We start from the raw sequence: 23,552 nt of genomic DNA, 5'->3' as shown, positions 1-23,552 counted from the left end.
CCGGAGAGAGGTAGACCGAAAAGAGATGGGATTAGGGAAAGAACGGAGAGAAATAAAAGGGTTGGGGTATTTCTGCCAACTAGAAAACGTCCCCCAACAGATCCCTTCTTCCCCCGCCTTCTTCACCTGATCCTTACCAGATCTTCCAGTATCTTGTTCTCCTCGTTCGCCACCGGGATGGCGAACCCTTCCTCCCAATTCAGCTCCGCCAGGAATTCACTACTCATGATGACAAACAGATAGGGGACCTCAGAAAAGGTGCAGAGGTAAGATCCACCTTCTCGTATCGCCCGTGAGCGGCACCTGAGGCAACCCAAGGAACTCGCAAAGCTCCGGGGTAGTTGCTACTGGAGCTCTAGCAACCGTTTCGCGCCCTTAGTTACCAAACAGGAAGCGCCCAGGCAAATCTTCCGGTTGAGAACTCCTTCCCAGGATCCAGTGCAACTTTTTCTTCTTGGGCACCCGGAGAAGCGAATCAACTTACTCCTCCAGAGGTTCCTTGGGATTGCCAGGTACCGGCATAACAGTCCTTCAATGTGCGGCTCCGGTTAGCCCCTTCGGCGCTCCCGGGAGGTATAGAATTGGTGGCGCCTGCAGTCTCCGCGGGACCACAGGGCACCGGACCTGTGTTGCGCTACGCAGCTGCGATCGCGGGCGGAAGAAGAGCGCTAACGAAAAGAATAAACCTAGCTTTCCTTTCAAGTGGCGTTTGTTGAGTTTCATTAGTAGATGAAAACTTGTAGGCTGAAGTAGACAGGTATTTTGAAGCACAATTCACTCCCTAGAATCATTGCTGGATGTTTTGATCTTCGTCTGTTTTAACTTATGGTCTCCCACCCAATGGTCTTCTGCCCGGTTGCAGAGTCCTAGTTGACCGCAGTCGTGAACTGCCCCGAGATGGCAAACCTGCAGCGCAGAGTTCCCACACCTTTATTTCCTTTTTTTTTTTTTTTTTTTTTTTTTTGGCCAGGCAGCATGTGGGATCTTAGTTCCCCCACCAGGGATCAAACCCGTGCTCCCTGCAATGGAAGCGCAGTGTCTTAACCACTGGACCGCCAGGGAAGTCCCTATTTTCTTTACATTTTCATTTGTTAGCATTTACACATCTTTAATTCCACACAAAAACCTATATTTCTTCCTAAACTCGAAAAAGTCTAACTGCTTTAGACTGGCAAGCACTTTACCAATTCACTCATTTGAATTAACTGTTTGGCACCGGTAGGAGTTTGAGTTTATGACCCGTGTTTTATGTACCCGCTTCTCAGAACTGGGAAGCACAAAACAGTGAACTCACCTAATCCTTTCATTTCCTAGATAAATGAAGTGAAGCTCCCTGAGGTGAAGCGGGTAAAGTAAGCAGGACCTAAACGAGGAAACAGGTCTCAAACTATGCTCTCTGCAATGAGGGGTGTTGTTGGCTGGAATACTCTACCACTTCATTGTGAGGACCAATTAATTTTGCTTATCCAATAGTCAAATATATGTAGCTTTTTTTGCCCTTTTGAATTTTATTTTACCTGTTCATTGTTAACCTTTTTTATTATAAAAAGTTTAAATATATGTAAGAATAGAGAGCAGGGTATAATGAACCCCTATATACTCATCACCTTGACTTAACATTCTTTCTTTTTTTTTTTTTTTTTGCCATATTAGTTTCATCTGGATCTTTTGCTGAAGCATTTTAAAGTAAATCACAAACATAACATGTCACCCATAACTACTGGAGCATGCATCACTAATGTTTTATGTTTAATGTTTTATAACAAACACAATATCATTACCACATCTGACAAAATTAACAGTATCAAAATAACTCTTCATGATCAGTATCTTTTCATGTTCACATTTACTCCAATGTCTTGAAAATGTCTTTTTGTACCCTTGGTTTGTCGCTATACTTTTGAAATCTTTTGTAGCTTTGTCTCTTTGTGCTTACATGGTTTTCCATATATTTAGCATTATGGACTTAGAAATAGTGTCTTCAAAGTCTAGAGTTAGCAAGGCATTTTATTTTCCAGTTCTACAATGCCTAAATTTCCAAGGTGGTTAAGAGAAAGACAACTTGTAGAGGAAATGTTGACCTATATGGAATAATGGACTTTTACAGCTTAAATAACCTTAATAGAGATCATATTTTATTTTATAATAGTTTAGTCAACACTACTAATGAAAATGTTAATATCCAGCATATATTAAGATGACATATTGTTATTTATATTTAAAAATTGTTATGGCAATGTCCCTTGTTTAATGATTATTTTAAAATGTGAATACTGAGGCAGCTGCCTTCGCCTGTGCCAATCTGTTGATCCACCCCTCTCAGTGTCAGCTGTAGCTGCCAAATGTATGACTGCAGCTGTCTTTGCTGGGTACTTCTCTAGGCCCCAAGGACATAAGAACTTTGGCAGCCAAATCCCTGCAAAGAATCCCATTTCCCATATCTCAAGGCTTCTATTTCCTGAATTTCAGGATAATGATTATACAATGTTGAATTTTGGACAAAATGTCCATGCATCCTCTAAATTCTACCTTTCTGCCTTTAAACAATATCCCTGCTTCTCCCCCTCATCACCACAGTATTCCTATCATCCATTTCCCACTTTTATAATTCTACAGCTTCCAGATTCTAACCCTATCATTATTCATTCAGATTTAGAAATAAAGCCCAAAGTTTTACAAGCCTTGTCACTAACCATGAAATAATCAATTTAATCCCCAAATGCTAAGGTAGATGTTACCCTTTTACTATCTCATTCCCAAATAGATAACTTCATCCAGATCAGGTTGTTAAGGCTAAAATATGAAGAGATTTTGGGTTTTGCAAAAATAACGTGATCTTTGTTTTATAAGAAAGAAAAATACATATATGTATGAAGTAAAAGGAAAAGATATCCTCAGCTCCATGCCAATCTCATTCTCAAAAGTTGCCCCATTTTGGTGTTTATCCTACTGGCATTTTTTTTTTTTTTTTTGGTGGTACGCAGGCCTCTCACTGTTGTGGCCTCTCCCATTGCAGAGCACAGGCTCCGGACATGCAGGCTCAGCGGCCATGGCTCATGGGCCCAGCCGCTCCGCGGCATGTGGGATCTTCCCGGACCAGGGCACGAACCCGTGTCCCCTGCATCGGCAGGCAGACTCTCAACCACTGTGCCACCAGGGAAGCCCCTACCAGCATTTTTTTAAATGAAGCTGTAAGTATATATATATATTAATTTTTTCCTATAGAAATAAAGCCCTAAATATTTTGCAACTTCATTTTTTCACTTAACAATAGTGGCTATGTTTCCATGTCAGTATATTAGATCTTTGGTCTTTTAATGTCAGCTTAAAATTCAGTATCATCAATCAATTTTAACTTTATAAACAATGCTATAACGAACACCTTTCTAATACTGTATTTCATCAATTCTAGACTATGCTTATTTTCACATTTTAATATCTCCAAAATTGGAATGCATCTTTCAGTTAGTGTTATATTTGGTGAATAAAATATAATCTTGAACACCTATGTAAGCTTTTCTGCATGACATTTTCTTAGAAGTAAAATTAATGGAAAACAGGTATAAGCAATTTTATTTTGATAGATACCACTAAATTATCTTTCAAAATGTCTTTGCATACCTACAAAATATGACAGTATTCTTATGAAGTATCAAATGTTTTACAACCTAAAGAGTAAAATATGGTTTTTCATTGTTTATTGACAATTATATAATTATGAGTGAGACTGAACATCACATTCCTTCTGCTAATAATTTCTTTATCATATCCTTTGTCCATTTTTTCCCATTAGGTTGTCTCTTCTTATTGAATTATGGCAGTGTTTTTTATGTTATAGTTTCTTTGTGCATGTTTGTGTGTGTGTATGAGCATTTTTCTCCTAATTTGGGGGTTTTTTTTTAAAACTTTTTTTAGTGTATTTTGCTATACAACACCTCGGAAACTGCTCTCATTGCCATCAGTATGCTTCATATTCCAGTGTATACGTTCATCATCAACTTACCTGATCTACGGGCTACATTCAGCTCAACTATTCCTTCCCTATTAAAACATTTTCTTCTCTTGGCTTTTATGACTACCTTCCAAGTCCACTGCCACCACTCCAAACAATCATCATCTCTCACTGCACTACTGCAATGGCATCCTCAACAATCTGCTTCTACTCTTGTTCCCCCAAAATCCATTCTCCCTCAACAGTTAAGGTAATCTTTTACTTCCAACATCTAATTTTGAAATATTTCCCACATATAGAAAAGCTGAAATAATTTTACCGTGAGCACCATTATTCCCCTGATCTAGATGTTTCCTAGGTCCTACCATGAATGTTTGACTATTCTTGCTGTTACATACCCATCTATCCATCCACTCATCAATTCATGTTATTTATTGATGCATTTCAAAGTAAATTGCAGTAATCAGTACACTTCCCCCCTAAAGACTTCACTATGCATATGTTTACTTTTGTTTACATTCTTCCCTCTATAGGTAAAATTTATATACAAACAAATACACAAATCTTGAGTTTGGACAAATGCATACACCAGGTTAACCTAAACTATGCTCAAGAGGTGGAACATCACCACTTCCCCAAAAAGTTTCTGCCTGCTTCTTTGCAGTCAATCCCTGCTCTCACATCCCCTAACCCCCCAGAGGCAACTTCCTGTTCTGATATTTTCTCTATCATACATTAGTTTCCTCTCTTTTAAAACTTCAAATCAGTGAAAAGGTACTGTATTGTGCTATATTTCCTAAATTTACCATTTATTGCCTCTCAGCTCCAAATTCACCCATTTTGCCTGCTCTGTGAAAACAGATATGGGCCTTTTAAATATTTCTCTTTCAACAGCTGGCACAACATCAAGCTTTATCAATCAGGGCACAGGAGAGACATTGCAGGAGGAGAAAAGCCTTTTTTTCTCCCTGGTTCCAGTGTGCTCACCTGGCAGCACGCACAGCTTCTTCAGCATCCAGTTCCTGCATCTCAGGAAGTTCTTCCAGCATCAGGCTCCTGCAGCGCTTGTGGCTTCTCCATGCCCAGCTCCTGCTGTGTGCAGCAGCTTCCCTTAGCACTCACCCCCACCCCAACTTGGGTAGTTTGGCAACAGAGTGCCCCCAGTGAGACATCACCCCCTTAATAGATTTCCCTGGCACCACAGAGAACACATTTCCAGCAAGTTCGACCAGCACAATGATTTCTCTGCCATTCATTTAGCTGGGGGACAGGGTGGGGAGGCTCTTCCCTGGGCACACTGTCTCAGCTTTAAGGATAGTAACTGCTCCTTATTTCTGCTATATCTCCATTCTTTAGAGTTTTCTTTACTTCTTAACGGCCAGCTGCTTGTTACTCCATCCTCTGTTACAGTTAACAATTCTTTATATTGAGCCTTCCCTATTAAATTGCTGTGTGGTTGCTCTCTCCTGATTGCACCCAGACTGATAAAAATATGTACTTTTTGATGTTAGGATTTTTTTCACTCAGCTTCACGTTTTTGATGTTCATCCATAGTGCAGTATCAATGGTTCATTTCTTTTTATTGCTGAATAGTATTCCCTTATGTAAATATAACACACTGTTTACCTCTTCTCCTAATGATGAACACCTGGACTGTATTCAGTTTGGGGAAACTATGAATAGAGCTATTATAAACATTCCTGTACAAGATTTTTTTTTTTTTTTTTTTTTTTTTTGCGGTACGCAGGCCTCTCACTGCTGTGACCTCTCCTGTTGCGGAGCACAGGCTCCGGACACGCAGGCTCAGCGGCCATGGCTCACGGGCCCAGCCGCTCCGCAGCATGTGGGATCTTCCCGGACCGGGGCACGAACCCGCGTCCCCTGCATCGGCAGGTGGACTCTCAACCACTGCACCACCAGGGAAGCCCCTCCTGTACAAGATTTAATACACTTTTTATTTTAGAATGTTTGATTTACAGAAAACTTGCAAAGATAATATCCCATATATCCCTCATGTAGTTTCAGTTTCCTCTAATATTATCATCACACATTACCATGGTACATTTGACAAAAGAAAGAAGCCAACATTGACCCATTACTATAAACTAAACTCCAGATTTCCAGTCTTTCCATCCATGTTTTTTCTGTTTCAGGATATAATCTAGCATACCACATTGCATTTTGTTAATCATGTCTCCTTAGTCTTCCTTGGTCTGTAACAAGTTCTCAGTTTTTTCTTGTTTTTTTGTAACCTGAACAGTATTGAGAAGTACTGGTCAGTTATTTCATATAGAAGTTCTCTAAATGTCTCTTAATGTTTTATCTGATGGTTTTCTCATAATTAGTCCGGAGTTAGGGTTTGGGGGAAGAAAACCACAGAGGTGAAATACACTTCTCATCACATCTTATCAGAGGGCTCGTGATGTCATCATGGCATTACTGGTGATTTTACCTGTGATCATTTTGTTAAGATAGCATTTGCCAGGTTTCTCCATTGTAAAGCTACTATTTCCCCTTCCATACCCTAAATGATTCACTGAGTTCGGTCTGCCTTCGAGGAGAGAGATTACACTCTACCTCCCAAAAAGAGAGTATCTACATGTATTATTTGAGATTCTTCTGTAAGTAGGAGTCTGTCCTCTCCATTTATTTATTTATTTATTCAATTATTTATTTATATTACTGTGGACTCATATATATTTTATACTTTGGATTATAATCCAAACTATGCTATTTTGTTACCCAATTTGTTCCAGCTCTGGCCATTGGCCCCTGTATCTTTGACATGCCTTCATCTTTTTGTTTTTTGAGCACCTCCCTACTTTCTGGCCTACAAAGTGCTCCAGGCCATCTTGTATTTTACCTTACACAGCCTGAGAATTAGCCATTTCTCCAAGGAGCTCTGATTCCTTTTATTGGAGAATGGCATTTAGAAATCAAGATCTGGGCTCTGGGCATGTTTGCTGTTAATGGGTTGTCAGTGCTTCTGGACCCTCTCAGCAGACAAAACTAGATAATATATGATGTATACTAACCTAAGAATTCATACAAATCTATAATCATCTTTGTGTCTATCTGTATAAGCTAAACATTAGTACATACTGATGTCTCTGACTCCAATCTAGTACCACAGAGTTTATTCTAGCCTTCCCTTCTTATTTATTTGAAACTTCCCTCCTGACAGTGAGAAACCTTGCTCCCACTATCCATCAGCCATTTACTTATTTTTGCAACCCCAAAGTACATTTAAATGTGTTTCAGAATTATTAATGTGTACTCTCAGTACAAGCCTTTTCAAGGACATATGTTTTTATTTCTCTTGGATAAATACCAAGGAGTACAATTGCTGACAGCAGGGCATGTTTATAAAACATTCCAGACCTTTTCCAAAGTTGTTGTACCATTTTAAGGGCTTTTTTAAACTTAAATCAGATTTCTTCTAAGTTAAAACTCTTCAGTGGATTCCTGGTTTAGTTGGAATTAAATCCAAAATCCTTAATCTGGTCTACAAAATCCTATGTGATCTTATCCCTGACAAATTTTTTCCAAGCTCATCTCTTGCCATCTTTCCCCTTATTCACTATGTTTCAGCCACCTTGAATTTTTTAAATTATTTCCTTAGAGCTTCAAAAACCCAAGGAGTCTCCCAGCCTTCATATATACTGATCCCTCTGCCTGGAATATTTTCTTCCATAATGTCTAGTTCTAGAGTATTCTGCAGGGCTCTATATTCTTCAGTTTATATATAACCTCCTTAGAGAGGCCTTCCTTGCCCATTCAATCAAATATAGCTTTTACTTGTTACTCTGTCTTATAGCAAAATTTTCACATTTAGTAATTACATTGAGACTAATTCACCATAATTAGTACTTATATTTTTATTTTGTTTACTTATTTTCTATATTTGCCACTAGACTATAATATGCATGACAGTAGGAACCATATGCATTTTGTTCACACTATATTCAGAAACTAGAACAATACCTGCACATGGTAATGCTCAATAAAAATCTGCCGAGAGAATAAATATATAAATGAAAAGAGGAGTTTTAAATTTTTAAATGGTTAAATCTGTCAGTCTTTTCCTTGATAACTTTTGTTTTGCATCTCACTAAGGAAAGCCTTGCCCGGAAGACTATAAAAATAAACTATTTTATATATTATTCATTTATATATAAGTATTATATACAACATATAATTTTATTTATTTAAATTTTACTCTCATTAAAAGTTTAATATATTTAATATTAAAGTTTATATTAATATTAAGATTTAGTATTTATTCATTAAAATTTATTGTTGTTTATTCATTTAAATATTTATATATAAGTTATTTATATATTTTTCTAGTACTTTTTTTCAGCTTCCCAAAAACTTTATTTATTTATTTATTTATTTATTTTTGTGATACGCGGGCCTTTCACTGTTGTGGCCTCTCCCGTTGCGGAGCACAGGCTCCGGACGCGCAGGCTCAGTGGCCATGGCTCACGGGCCTAGCCGCTCCGCAGCATATGGGATCTTCCAGGACCAGGGCACGAACCCGTGTCCCCTGCATCGGCAGGCGGACTCTCAACCACTGCGCCACCAGGGAAGCCCTAGAACTTTATGTTTTTAATTGAAATATAGTTGATTTGCAATGTTGTCTTAATTTCTGCTGTACAGCAAAGTGATTCAATTATACCTATATATACATTCTTTTTTTATATAGATTCTTTTCCATTATAGTTTATCATAGACTATTGAATATAGTTCCATGTGCTATACAGTAGGACCTGGTTTATCCATTCTGTATATAACAATTTGCATCTGGTAACCCCAAATTCCCAAGTACTTTTATAATTATATAATTACTTTTATAATTATATATTCTACATTAAAATTCTAATGCACATAAAATTTATGTTTGTGTATGACAGGACATAGATTCATAGTTCTTTTCCAAAACAAATAGGAATTTTCTCAACACCATTTGTTAAATAGTCTGTCTCACTCCTGTGGTTTGAAATGTGTCCTTTTGTATACTAAATTCTCATATATATAATGATATGTTTCTAGATGTCTGGTATTTCATTGATTTATTTATCTGTCTCTACAAAAGAACCACACTGTTTTGAGTAGCATAGCTTCTAACTATGGTAGAGCCAAGCACACCATCTATCACCACCATCACAACTACTCTTATTTATTTTCAAACACTTCCTTGCAATCAAGTTGTGAAGTTCAAAACAGGTCAAAGAACCCTAGGATTTTTCATTGAAATTTCCTTGAATATACATAATAATTTAAGAAGAAATTAAACTTTTATTGTATTGTCTTCCTACCCAGAAATATGGTAAATGTCTCCATTTTCTCAGATTTTCTTTTATGTAATTCATTCTTAATATTGTTCCGTATGACTAGAGTCAGAGCATTTATATAACCTCAGAATTAGAAGAAACTTCCAAGATAGCCCCTGGCTACAACATGCACCTCAGCAACATGCAATGCTTTTACACTGCTATTGTATTGCTGAGGTACTCACTCCCTCCTGAGGAAATTCATTTTATTATGAAATAGTTAATGACTTGGATAATGAGATAACAGTCTCATTGAAAGGTCAGAAGGGTCTTATAATTGTTCTGTTCCACAGTTTCCCTCCCTATACAAAACATGTTTTTAGTGCTGAGTATTTTGACCAGTATCTATAATATTTTGCAAACTTGTACATTTTACAAAGCTATATCGGATAATTGGCTGCTCAGTTAATGAAAGAGATGGATGTAAGTCTTTACAAAGGAACACTTACCTCACAGCCAAATATTATGCAATGTTTCTGAAATCACTGTTCTGTTTTTTCAATGTTCTTATCATTGTTGCTGAAACATAGTAATCCCTTGATTAATACTTGTTGAATTAATGAATTATTGAATGGATTATTTTTAAGGATTTATTTCTTCTGATAACAGGAGGCCACAACTATATTTAAAGAAAACATTTTCTACTGCAGAGAAACAGTAAAGGAAAGACCTCCTTAATTACAGACTTTCTAATATCCTTTTCGGGGAAACTACATTCACAAAATTTCTTTTGCCAATGGCAACCACTGCCTTGTAAAAAAAATTACATGATTTAGTTGGGTGCAATGGGATATGCGTGTGTGTGTGTGTGTGTGTGTGTGTGTGTACACGTGATGCAAAAAAAAAAAATTTCCTAGATGCAAAGACAGAGGGGAAAAGAAGGCCCTGTATAGCAAAGTACTCTCATCTACTAGTAAAACAATCATCAGAATCAAAAGAATTGGCTAAACCAATTCCTATCAAGCTATAGGAAGCTTTGATATTCATAGTTTCATACTTTTGCTAGTGGAAATACAGATTTTATTCATTTATTCTAATCCAGTAGATGGTGCTACATGTCTATCTATGTAAAGTACCACAAATACCTCTTTTTTTCAATCTTTTCTTTCTTTTTTAGCCAGAACTATCATCAAGGTCTACTTTATAATGAAGCTCATTATTCCTGACATCTGAGTCAAATCTCTGGGTGCAGTATTAAAGATGTTCTTGAGGAGAAAACCCCCCAGAAATAATTGTGGCCCAAATACCAACCTAACAATCTATTAACAACTATTTTCCCCCAGCTCATTCTCACTGTAAAATGACAAAATCTTTGGTGTGACACAGAACTCTGTGTCATTCCATTAAAAAACATCCAGATGCAAAATCAGAGTCCCTTTTATTCTTCTAAACACTGTTAGTTGCTATTAATGTGAAGCAACCATAACAATGATAATAATTAACAATGAAAGTTTAAATGTAAGATTGTCTTGGATAGATCAACATGTAAATTAACCATTTAGAAGATAACATATGCTAAAAAACTTAGGTATATGAAATTTTATAAACAAAGTTTGTTGAATCTGATTAAGTGAACCATACAAATTAATGTTTCATTGTGAATCGTGAAAGACTGAAAGTTTTAGAAAAGTAGGGACTCTAATTAGGTATCAGGAAAAATAATCCATATCACCCACCACCCTACAAATAGTTCATTTATGTTACTTATTTACTAGAAACACAATAATGAAAATTGACATATAATCTGAATCAGAAGTTATCAATTTTTTTGGCTTTTCATATTTTTGTAGATTTGTGATATGTTATTAGCTCACAAATTTATAATGCTTTGAAAGTGTCATTGTATATAAAATAAGGATAAGAAGAAGACATCTACTACTAATATTAAATTAGAACATTTTTACTATTTTATTAGTTTATTGTATTAAATTTTGATTAACTGTGATGTTATTTCACAAAGTCCTCTCACATACTTTGAAAATTCTTTTACTCTTTTCATTGTATCAAAAGAAAAATGAGAGCTATAATTACTAATTTTAGATGAGTTCTATATATAATATAGGTATTAATAATCTGCTGACCAAAGGCTTAATAAAATGATTTTATTCAGTGAATTATATCACTTTAATGACTAGATTCTAATACAAATACAGGGACGTCAGAAGTAACCTTTCAGATGACTATTTTATCATTTATGCTTTCCTTAATTCATATCTTCATTAACTCTTTCACCAGTCTTTGAATAAACACAAAGAGGCAGAGTTGCATGGATTATTCTTAGGTAGGTTATGCAACATGGAAAAGCCATGATCTTAATCCAGGAATGACATCTTCATGAAAAAGCCAAAAAAATGCAATTTAAATGGTCAGTTATAATATAGGCAAGGTAAGGTAATATAAATCAACTTATGTATCTATCACGAGCAAGGTCAGGGTGGAGGTGCCACTAAATCTCCTTTGTGTAACTAGCTTACCTGGAGGTAGTTATATTGACCCAATGACTAGATGAGCCAAAGGGGATGCAACTTCTTAAAAGAAGGGGCTTTTTTATTTTTGTTTTTCTGAGGTATGATAATTGACATATGTAGAGTTTGTCATTCATTAAAGAAACATTGACCTAAGCCCTTAATTTACAAAATTGAAAAAGTGATTATCCTTCCCCTCAAGGTGTTTACCATCAAGTGGAGAAGCCGCCGACAAAAGCCGTCTCCTAACAGGTAACTGCCTCCGTAATCGATCTCTCTAATACCATCTCCACGCCTCAGCCAAAATGAGTTTTTTAACCCACAAATCTTAGCACGTCATCCCTCCCCAGCTCTCCAAGGCCTCCCTAACATGGATTCTGAGGCCCTCATGAACTGGGCCTTCTCCCTCCCCCTTCTCGTCTCTCACTCTTCTTCATCTCACACTGGGAATTCTAGCCCGAGTGAATTTGTTTCCTTTTCTTCAAGTTCTCTCTCACTTTAAGCCTTAGCACATCTGTTCCTGCTGCCTGGGCACTCTTCCCATATTTTCCCAGCTAATGTCTACCTTCCCTGACCTATATACATTTCCCCTGGCATCATATTTCGGCTATCATGACATTTCCTCTGTTTACTTCCCTGAGTCCCCCGTTACATTGTAAGCAACATAGGTCAGAGAGGTCTAGCTGATTTAACACTGGCTCCCCAGCACTAGGCACACAGTAGACATTCATCATTCCTTTATTCACTCATTCTCATTGTATAGTCATTGAGCACCTAATGTGTGACATGCTCTCTGTAGTAAGTGATAGTGATATGTATCAGTGAGAAAAACTAGTAGGATGCTGCCCTCCAGAACTTTTGTTAAATGAGCTAAAGCATACCAAGTGCACACAGTATGGCAAAGCTATCAAGACTCATCAGGGAAGCATGTCTGTCTCCAGGTGGAAGGGGATCAAGGGCAGAGCAGTCACACCATTAGAATAAGGACTTACCTCCTAAATGTAAGACCAGATACTATAAAACTCTTAGAGGAAAACATAAGCAGAACACTCTCTGACATAAATCATAGCAAGATCTTTTTTGATCCACCTCCTAGAGTAGTGAAAATAAAAAAAATTTAAAAAAAACAAATGGGACCTAATTAAACTCAAAAGCGTTTGTACAGCAAAGAAAACCATAAACAAAACGAAAAAACAACCTACAGAATAGGAGAAAATATTTGCAAACAATGCGACTGACAAGGAATTGATCTCCAAAATTTACAAACAGCTCATGCAGCTCATGTGAAAGAAACAAACAACTCAATCAAAAAATGGGCAGGAAACCTAAATAGACACTTCTCCAAAGAAGATGTACAGATAAATGGCCAACAAACACATGAAAAGATGCTCCACATTGCCAATTATTAGAGAAATGCAAATGAGGTATCACTTCACACAGTCAAAATGGCCATCATCAAAAAGTCTATAAAACAATAAATGCTGGAGAGGGTGTGGAGAAAAGGGAACCCTCCTACACTGTTGGTGGGAATATAAATTGATACAACCACACTGGAGAACAATATTGAGGTTCCTTCAAAAACTAAGAATAGAGCTACCATATGATCTAGCAATCCCACTCCTGGGTGTATATCCAGAAAAAACAATGGCTTGAAAGGATACATGCACCCCATTGTTCATTGCAGCACTGTTTACAATAGTCAAGACATGGAAGCAACCTAATGTCCATTGATCAATGAATGAATAAAGAAGATGTGCTAGGGCTTCGCTGGTGGCGCAGTGGTTGGGAGTCCGCCTGCCGATGCAGGGGACGCGGGTTCGTGCCCCTGTCCGGGAGGATCCCACATGCCACGGAGCGGCTGGGCCCGTGAGCCATGGCCGTTGAGCCTGCGCGTCCGGAGCCTGTGCTCCGCAACGGGAGAGGCTGCAACAGTGAGAGGCCCGCATACCGAAAAAAAAAAAAAAAAAAAAAAGATGTGCTACATATATACAATGGATTATTACTCAGAAATTAAAAATAATGAAATAATGCCATTTGCAGCAGCATGGATCGACCAAGAGATTATCATACTAAGTGAAGTAAGTTAGACACAGAAAGACAAATACCATATGATATTGCTTACATGCAGAATCTAATAAAATGATACAAATGAACTTATTTACAAAACAGAAACACTCACAGACTTAGAGAACAAATTTATGGTTACCAGGGGGAAAGGGTTTGGGGAAGGCTAGATTGGCAGTTTGAGATTGACATGTATACACTACTATATTTAAAATAGATAACCAACAAGGACCTACTGTATAGCACAGGGAACTTGGCTCAATATTCTGTAATAACCGAAATGGGAAAAGAATTTGAAAAAGAATGGACACTCGTATGGGTATAACTGAATCACTTTGCTGTACACCTATAACTAACACATCATTGTTAATCAACTACACTCCAATATAAAATTAAAATTTTAAAAAATGTAGCCAATGAGAAAACAATAAAATATATGCACTCTATAAAAAAAAAAGAATAAGGTCTTATCTGAAACTCCAAAGATGGGGATATAAATGTTCCTGGCGAAAAGCTGAGGTGAAAGTGTATTCCAGGTAGAGAGAATAACAATAAAAAGGTAATAATATGGAAAATCTTGAGCCTGAGAGGTGAAGAGAAGTGAGAAATTACAAGTAGTTCAACACTACTGAATGGGGAATGGGGTGACTTTTGAGGGTAGCATTTGCCTGGGAGAGTAACATGAGATGAGGCAGGGAGAATTGAAAGGTACCACAACACAAAGATACTTTCTTATAGACAATAGGGACACACTGAATAATTTTAAATGGGGGAGATGAATGGAAAATGGATCAGTAATGAGGGTCTGAAATAGGGAAAGAGAAAAAAGGCAGAAGATAAGACTTTGTGACTGTTTAAAAGTGGGACCAGGGCTTCCCTGGTGGCGCAGTGGTTGAGAGTCCGCCTGCCGAAGCAGGGGACACGGGTTCGTGCCCCGGTCCGGGAAGATCCCACATGCCGCGGAGCGGCTGGGCCCGTGAGCCATGGCCGCTGAGTCTACACATCCGGAGCCTGTGCTCTGCAACGGGAGAGGCCACAACAGTGAGAGGCCCGCGTACCGCAAAAAAAAAAAAAAAAAAAAAGGTGGGACCAACCAAGAGAATGGTCTTCTCATTCTGTGAGAAATATTGGGGACCAGTGGGCTTGGGATGAGAAAAGCTAGCTCCAAAATCTGCCAGCAATATTGTGCCACAAGTAGCAGAGTTTTCAAAATATCCTTAACATTATCTCATCAAAGTGTAAATGTGGTTTTGCTTAGCCTTTCCAACCTTATATATTCTCTCACGTGCTTGACAATCCCACTCTACGTCATCAGAATATATAGCATCGCCTACGGGTACCTGCATGTTTTTGCACATCATTAGAATGTTATTCTCCCTGGACCATGGTAGACACAGAAAAACAAAGAAAACAAATTACAGGAAGTAATATCCTGTGTCTTATGCTATCCCAGCATTTAGTAAAGAAAATATTGGTATTGGCTTTCTTTGCTTTCAGTACTGCTCTTCAAAACAATACCAAGATTCTTTCATTTCCTTCTTTGTTCTTCTGTGAACTTTTTTCATATTCTTTACAACAAGCTTGAATTTTTTTATAACCAGAAGAAAAATACTTTTTAACAACAATAATACCACCCCCCAAAAAAAAAATCCTTGGGAGGTAGTGGGGAGTTGGTGAAACAGCAAACAAAAAACACACCCACCGTATAATCACTATGTAGAAAAAGGTAGGGTAAACATACAAGAAAATGTGTGTTGTCATGATACTGTAACACACCATCCATTTGAGTGCAGTATAAAAACAAGGCTGGTTCAGAGCTGCAGCTTGAACCTTCCATGCTTCTGTACGGAAAAAGCACCACTCCACTGGGCTAACAAACTTGGCTTTTTTATAGTTGAGGCTTTAAGAGACACTGCAGAGAGCTGGCTTACTTTAATTCAACGAGCTATAGCTCCCCACAAAATATATGGGTAAGTTTACTCAAAGCACTTTTTATCAGTTGTCAATCTGTTTCCTAGCCTGCATTTGGCTACATTTCAGGTAGCAAAGGAGAAAGCAGGTATTATCCTAAGGTTTTTGCCCTAGGGGAACTAATTGTTGCCTATTACTTTAGTGAATTGTATGTGAAGTAACTGCTGTTCTTCTACTATGTTCTGTAGTATTATTCACATAAATCTTATGTAAAGCTAGGTCTGTATACAATCTACTCAGTTTAGTCAAAAGTGGGTGATGTCTATATACGTGTACCTAGATAGTTGGAAGTGGTGGTTATGTCATTCACCCCATGTTGAGACATCAGTGAAGGTGTATTGATTCCTTCCTCTTGGAATCTGTTCAGTGTGTCTGCCCACATTCTAAGAATTTTATGTCATCCATTGTTTTTCTTCTCTACACGTTGAAGGCTGATCTCCTGGTATTCCTATAGCATTACCTTACTCCAAAGTCTTTTGTGAATGAGTTTCTTAAGTTTCGGTGAGTATTTCTGAAAATACAAACTATTCTGCCACCTTTTTCTCATCTTTGAACTCTTTCACTGAGGTTCATGTAAGGGTGGCTAATAATGGTAGGACAGAGAGAGTGAAAGAGAGACAGGTGGGGGAGAGAGAGAAAGAGATGCACACATTAACTAACAGTTTTCTCTTATGAACAAGAAAATTGGCCATTTTCCTACTAGCATATGAGGAACCTAAGACTGTCCCTTGTTGTCAAGGCAACAGCTGTTCCTTGGGTAGCCTCAATAGAAAAGAAGCCAGAGCAATCTTTATAGGATCAAGTCTTTTTTATCATCAAATCATAGAAAGGAATCTTGAGAGTCTACCCAGCCTATTCTCCTGCCTTTAGTTAAGACCTACGAAAATAATTTGAAACTAATACAAAAAAGTCTTATTCTGAATAATTCTGAAAAGATTACGTAGTTTTACTTGGTAATCATTTGCAGTGTTTTACATTTCACACTAATTATAAGTTTTTTTTCAATCATTCTAACTTAAATCTTCCATGCTGCAGTTTGAAATCCACTTCCTATTGTTCTAATCTCAGTGGAAATAAACAACTGTATACTTCCTAAGAGAGTCTTGCCTGTGCTTAAAAAAAAAACAAAAATGTCTGACAAATTCCTCAAAGTGAATAATGTGGTCTTTTTTTTTTTTTTTTTTTTAGCCATTTGTATTGTAGGTCCCCTCTGATGAAGTCCTACACTCTGCAAGACCATCCCTCATTAGGGAACCCAATCCTATCTTGTTACTTATCTGAAAGGCTGATCAGTGGTGCCCCAAAAGAGCAGGACACCACCTCGTTCTCAGTCTTTCTGCTCAAGGCTTTCAGGTTAACTTAATCTGTAGAATTACATTCATCATACAGTTGTTTTGCACAGATTGGCTGATAGAGCTTTTTCTTCTTGGTTTGAACATAATCATTCATTTCGCACGTGGTACTTTGGCAACTGATTTTTCTCTTCAAGTAGACTACTATCACATTTCCTGGTAGAATCATATTTTCTTGGTTCTTTCTTTCAAGGTGAAGCTCATGCCCTCGCTCCCTCACACTAGCAGGTTTAATGAGCATACTTTCTGTGCCACTGTCCATGTCACTAATGAATATATGCTGAGCGCTAACCACAGGAAGGCATCCTGGAAATATTTTTTTTTTAAAGATATCCATATTGGTCAGCAAGGCACAAAACAATTTATCACCTCGAGCCAGAAATATCCTTCTCACTGGATTTCCTGTATCATTTTGGCTTATTACTTTAGTTCTTCCGCCATGGATGACATACTTACTGGTCCTAATTTTCCTTATCTTTAATGTGGAGGGACTGCAAACATAGACTAATAGTTAGCATTTATTGATCCCTTTCTCTATGTGAGGCACTGTGCTAATCACTTATAACATCTCATTTCAGCTTCCTAACAATAAAAAGTAGATATTTATTGTCATTCCCATTTTACAGAAAAAGAAAGTGACCCTTAGCATGGTCAAGCAACTTTCCCAGGATAACATGGCTACTGGACAATGGAGCCAGATTTTGGCCTGACCTCCCACACTCTTAACCACTCTGCCACGGGAGCAGGAAAATGGGTACTCCACTCACATGCTGTGCTCTAAGCATATCAATTGGTAGACTTTCTGGAAGGTAAGAAAAGAATCCAGAAAGAATTCTTTAAAAGGTGCACATACTTTTCTCCGGTATTTATTTTATAATATTATGTACCAGGCACTGCCCTAAGCATTTTTCAAATATTAAAAATAAACCTTTATGGCAACATTATATTGATATTATCTCTATTTTACAAAAAAGAAAATTGAGGCACTTAGAAATTAACAATTTTCCTAAAGTTTCACAATTCATAAGATGTGAAGCTGAGTTGTGGCTGCTAAATCATATATTAATATATTGACCAGAAAAGACAGTAAATGAAATAATATTATGGTGTATCTAATTTTTATTTAAAAATAGAAATTTATGGGACTTCCCTGGTGGCACAGTGGCTAAGAATCCGCCTGCCAATGCAAGGGACATGGGTTCAAGCCCTGGTCCGGGAAGATCCCACATGCCGCGGAGCAGCTAAACCCGCGAGCCACAGCTACTGAAGCCCGTGCGCCTAGAGCCCGTGCTCTGCTACAAAAGAAGCCACCACAATGAGAAGCCCGTGCACCGCAACGAAGAGTAACCCCTGCTCACCGCAAGTAGAGAAAGCCCATGTGCAGCAACGAAGACCCAACGCAGCCAAAACTAAATAAAAAACTAAGTAAATCACAAAAAACAATAGAAATTTATGTATGAACACACAGAAACTAGGAGAATATAAGAACAACAAAATTAAACAGTGATGGGGTTATGGATGGGTGATTTTTTTTCTTGAATATATCTGTATTTTTCTTTTTTTTTTTACAGTGAAAGTATATTTCTTTTCTAAATAGCAATTCTTCATTTAAAAGTAACCTAAAGAGATTGTAGTAAGGTTTCTCTGGGGTCTTTTTGACAGTGGGATGGTGGTTACCTTATATAAGTTTATAGGAACAGCCATGCTTGGAACAAACTTTAACTGGAAATTTATCTCCCTGGCCCATCCTTTATAAATATCAGCCTAGCAAGCAAGGAGGATTACTTGATTTACTTTAATGAAGTTATGTGATCTACTGAACAACCCCAATTTATGAATTTGGAAAACCTCATCCTAGATCCATCAATATGACAAGTCTTTTTGAGCCTCTCACTGTTGTGGCCTCTCCCGTTGCGGAGCGCAGGCTCAGCGGCCATGGCTCATGGGCCCAGCCGCTCTGCGGCATGTGGGATCTTCCTGGACCGGGGCACGAACCCGTGTCCCCTGCATAGGCAGGCAGACTCTCAACCACTGCGCCACCAGGGAAGCCCAATATGGCAAGTCTTTTAACTCCTCTTGCTATGTCTCTGGGTTATGTTGAAGGTGTTTGTGGTTCTAGAATAGAGTAATGCTTAAGAGCCAGGTTCCAGGGAGCAGGCTTTTATAGGTTCCATTCCTAAATCCACCACTTATTTTAGCTGTGTGAACTTGAACTCTCTCGGCTTCACGGGGATACTAACAGCATTAAGCATTAAGCCCTATGGCTTTTGAGAGAATTAATTAAGATAATAAATGTAAAACACCACTATGTCAGGTACACAGTAGTTAGTCAGTAAAGGGTAGCTGTTTTATTATTACTGTTTATTATTGTTTAATGTTCATTTTAAAAGTACAGTTGAATTCTCTAGTAAAAGTTACTGTGCACTTTCTTCAGGTATGCTCACCTGAAGAATTTAAATTTTTCTTTCATAAGGAGATGAGGAAAAGGGCATCGCTTATGATTTGATCTATTTAAACTTGTTAAACCTCAATATTTTAAATGATCCCTATGGTTTTCTAAGATCAGTTTTCCTTTTTTAAAATTTTATTTATTTATTTGGCTGCATTGGGTCTTTTTGTTGCTGCATGCGGGCTTTCTCTGGTCGCGGCGAGTGGGAGCTACTCTTCGTTGTGGTGCGCAGGCTTCTCATTGCGGTGGCTTCTCTTGTTGCAGAGCACGGGCGCTAGGCACGCAGGCACATGGGCTTAGTTGCCCCGCCTCATGTGGGATCTTCCCGGACCAGGGATGGAACCTGTGTCCCCTGCACTGGCAGGTGTATTCTTTTTTTTTTTTTTTTTTTTTTTTGGCAGGCGGATTCTTAACGACTGTGCCACCAGGGAAGTCCCTAAGATCAGTTTTCATAATCAATGTGATTACTATACCTATATTGATTAATAATGATTGTATGAACTGTTCAGAGTTCATAGTCAATCTATACTTGTTTTGGCTATGCCACAGACTGTTTGTTTTTGCATATAGAATTTTGCATATAGTCTCAAATTAAGCTGTGGACCCTCATACACCCTAATGCTCATCAGACACCCATGCTATATGGTTTGAATATTGCCAGTTTCCATGGGAAAGGAACATCAGATTAAATTCTGTGTGTTATGGACAAGAAAAATATCAATGAAATAGCTTTATCCTATAGCACTGTATGGCCATTTCCAAGAGAGACTCCTTCCATGTTTCCATGCCAGTGTAGGGAGGAATGAATGAGTGCACACACGTGTGTATACACACACACACGCACACACTAAACTTCTTTTTAATAAAATAAATTAAGAGAGTAGTATTTACATCCTTCTAGCACTGTTTCCTCTGAATTCTGAAGAAACAGCTTGGGGAAAACCCTTGCTGTCTTTTGCCAATAGAGTTGTTACACTAAAGTCTGAACCGTCTTTTCAGCTGGATTTGGTCATGTGAGTCAAAGCAGAGCTTGTGCTGTTATATGTGTCCCTGCCTCTCTCCACTTCCCCACATTAGTTGAGCCTCACTGCTCTTCCCCATAATCCTCCCAGCCCCACTCTCCAGGTTTGCTGAGCCTCACTGCTCCAACAAGTAATGCACTTCTGACACAATGGGGGACAGCAGGGGCAGTGTGGGGGAAATCAGATAATGCAGACACCAGCTTGACACACTTGCTTCCCTTTGAGTGCCACATTATAAACTGACCAAGTGAAACATGAAGGTATTATCCTGTCTTATCTGGTGGTTGAAAGGGGTGCAGCCTCCTTAATGGTAAGGTTTTGGGCTTGTTACCAAAGGATTCTCACTTTCGCTACTTCCCATGTTCACCCAGAGTGCTCTCTCCTCCCCTCTGTTAGCTGTTTTGACTTGAACATGCTCCCGGATGAGAGATGATAACCTGTCAGGACCAGGTGTTGTCTCTGCCACACAAGTTTTATGAAGAACGGGTCAATTCCAAAGCCAATTTAGAAATGAGCACAACTGGAGGGAGAGTTTAGGGACTCCAGGATACCTTACAGATAACCTAGATTTCATAGAGTTTCCCACACTCATGCACCTCCCCTGGACTGGCTTTAGTCTTCTCCCAGGGAAACCTGTCATCCTTGGATCACTATCTTCCTACCTCAGAGAAAAGCGTGTAAACACACACACACACACACACACACACACACACATTCTTCAGAGTGAGAATCTACATGAAATGGCTCCAGGGTTGGTTTTTCTCAGCAAGCTTCACAAGTGAATCTGATGCCTAATCTGTACTTTGAGAAAGAATGCCCACAGCATTCCTATAGTCCCATTTAGAGACAAACTCAAGGGCTAACTTTTTAAATTTATGAGCCATTCTGATACAGCAAAAACATGCTGAAGCTCAAAGTTCCTCTTATTGCTGACAGTAATCAATAATAAAATGTATAGCACTACTTTTGGAAAAATGTCCAAAACAGGCACCTAGTTTTTATTAACTGTTATGAGTAAATGGCTTAATATGCCAAAAGCACAGCCTTCCGACAGCATAATTAATTTTACAAAGACCAGCACACAGAGCATCAACCAGTTGTTGTTTGTGTGACCCTGAAGAAAATTATTTAAGGTATCTGAAGTTTGGTCTCATTATGGGTAAAATGTGTTCTCTATTTATCTCATAAAATTTTCGAAGGATTACAGATAAGTAAAGACCCTTGCTTAACACGCAGTTCGTGGAGAGGGGCCACCAATTCAGGGTGGCTCCCTTCCCTCTCCTGTTTCTGAGCCTTTCTTACAAACACCAAGACTTTGCTTTCCACCACGCCAGAGGCCTTAATTTACCTGTTCGTCCATGATGCTACATGGCCACTCTATTTAAGAGCTCAGGAAAGTAAGGCACACCATCCTCAGAAATCAAAGGCGTGTACAGGTAATATTTTATTAAACCACGTAGAAGCCTGATGTTGAAGGAGGCAAAGATTCTCATCTTCATTTTACAGGCACTTGAATTTTTTGAGGTTGTATGCTTCTAAGAAAACAACCAATCTGTGACCAAGATGTAATTAAGACCCACAATTTCTAATTCCCAGGCTTTGACTCCAACCTCTGAAAATGCTTCAATTCAATGAAGCTAATGGCACTTTGGTCTCCGGCATTAGATCCTGTTATCAATGACTTCCACATGGAAAGATCATTCCAAAATGTGTAATTAACCAAGAAAATGCAAATAAACCAATTTGTACCTGCTATTTAGAGGTAAGACACAGAAATGGCTTAAGTTCATTATTTGAAAACTAACCTTTTCCGCTTCGAATGTAGCTTATGTTCTCCACTTGTGCACATATTTTTCAAAAATTACATTTTCAGTGAAATATTGTAGATAATTTGTGATTCTATTACCAGTGCAGAACCTGAATGGAGAGAGAAATACATGTCATCAGACACAATGGGAAGAAAACCCTTCTTTGAACAACATTTAGCAATTCAAAGTAATAAACATTTTTAAAAATTCTACTGTGTACTAGGCACTGTGCTGAGTGGGGTATGAGACATGCTCCCAGTCTAGCCCAGTGGGAAACATGGTAACACTTGGCAAATGTTACTGAATGATTGAACCTAGTGGAATAAGTAAATACTTAACTATACCTTTGGAAAAAGCAGATGGTAATTGTATAATAAAGCAGGTCTATAAGGTTACAGTCTAGAAAGGCTGCATAGAGGAAGAAATATTTAATGTGGACCTTAAGACTATTCCTTTCAAGCGACAGAGACTCAATTCAAAGTGGTTTAAGGGGAAAAAGGAGATTATGGTTTACCACTATTAGAACAAGGGCTGGACCACCTTGACTCCCTTAGTCTCCCACCTCTCTTATCTGATTCTTTTTGCATGTTGGCCTCATTGTCTCCTACTACATGTGAGCTTTCTCCTTGTCATAGGGAACACGGTCACTGGCAGCTTTGGGCTAAACGTCATTCCAAAGTAATGATTCAGAAGGAAAGGGTGTCCCTTACCTACCTTCAACCTTGGAAGGACTCCAACTGGCCCAGCTGGGGTTACTTGCTCACCCTTGGATCAATCATTGGGATCACAAGCATGATGATGTATACGGCCTAGGTCGGTGATTGGCAAAGCTTTCAGAAACGCATCATTGCAAAGGGAGAGAAGCAGGTTCTCCTAGAAAGAGGAGTTCTGGGTAAACCAGAAGAATTAAATCCATTGAAGTATAAAAAAACAAATTGGCTACCCCCATGCTAAGATGGAAACTAAAGTCATTCCAAGCAGAGAGTTTGAGCAAAATCAAGAAGAGGGAAAACTCAGTGCGTGTTGAGGGACTGGATGGTATTGGTGATACACAGTGGGAAAGAATGGAAGGTTGCTGAGGTCAAATAGTGTGCATATTTGAAGCCCTGTAAAGAAGTTGGTGCTATGTTCTC

At 38.3% G+C, this 23,552-nt stretch overlaps 1 protein-coding gene and 1 long non-coding RNA gene across 4 annotated transcripts in view; one reads left to right on the top strand and one right to left on the bottom strand.

Annotated features, from left to right (window-relative positions):
- Positions 1 to 339, bottom strand: part of CCDC39 (coiled-coil domain containing 39) — a 48,768-nt gene extending 48,429 nt beyond the window's left edge. For 2 of the 3 annotated variants that reach the window (XM_029214314.1, XM_029214313.1), the window contains exon 1: positions 138 to 322. In XM_029214314.1, coding sequence (XP_029070147.1) covers positions 138 to 227 — 90 coding nt within the window. In that variant the 5' untranslated portion in view covers positions 228 to 322. Of the gene's footprint in view, positions 1 to 137 lie in introns of all 3 variants that reach the window. The other variant, XM_029214312.1, reaches the window with a different exon arrangement.
- Positions 340 to 3,094: 2,755 nt separating this feature from the next.
- Positions 3,095 to 22,385, top strand: LOC114891109. The gene is made up of 3 exons (XR_003792418.1): positions 3,095 to 3,191; positions 11,956 to 12,005; positions 22,208 to 22,385. It is a non-coding gene; the product is annotated as an uncharacterized LOC114891109 (long non-coding RNA).
- The last annotated feature ends 1,167 nt before the right edge of the window (positions 22,386 to 23,552 follow it).

The sequence above is a fragment of the Monodon monoceros genome, unplaced genomic scaffold (assembly GCF_005190385.1).
Source record: "Monodon monoceros isolate NGI ecotype Baffin Bay Population unplaced genomic scaffold, NGI_Narwhal_1 Super_Scaffold_11, whole genome shotgun sequence".
Classification (NCBI taxonomy): domain Eukaryota; kingdom Metazoa; phylum Chordata; class Mammalia; order Artiodactyla; family Monodontidae; genus Monodon; species Monodon monoceros.
Note: the sequence above shows the minus strand (reverse complement) of the source record. Positions and strands in the feature narration are given on the sequence as shown.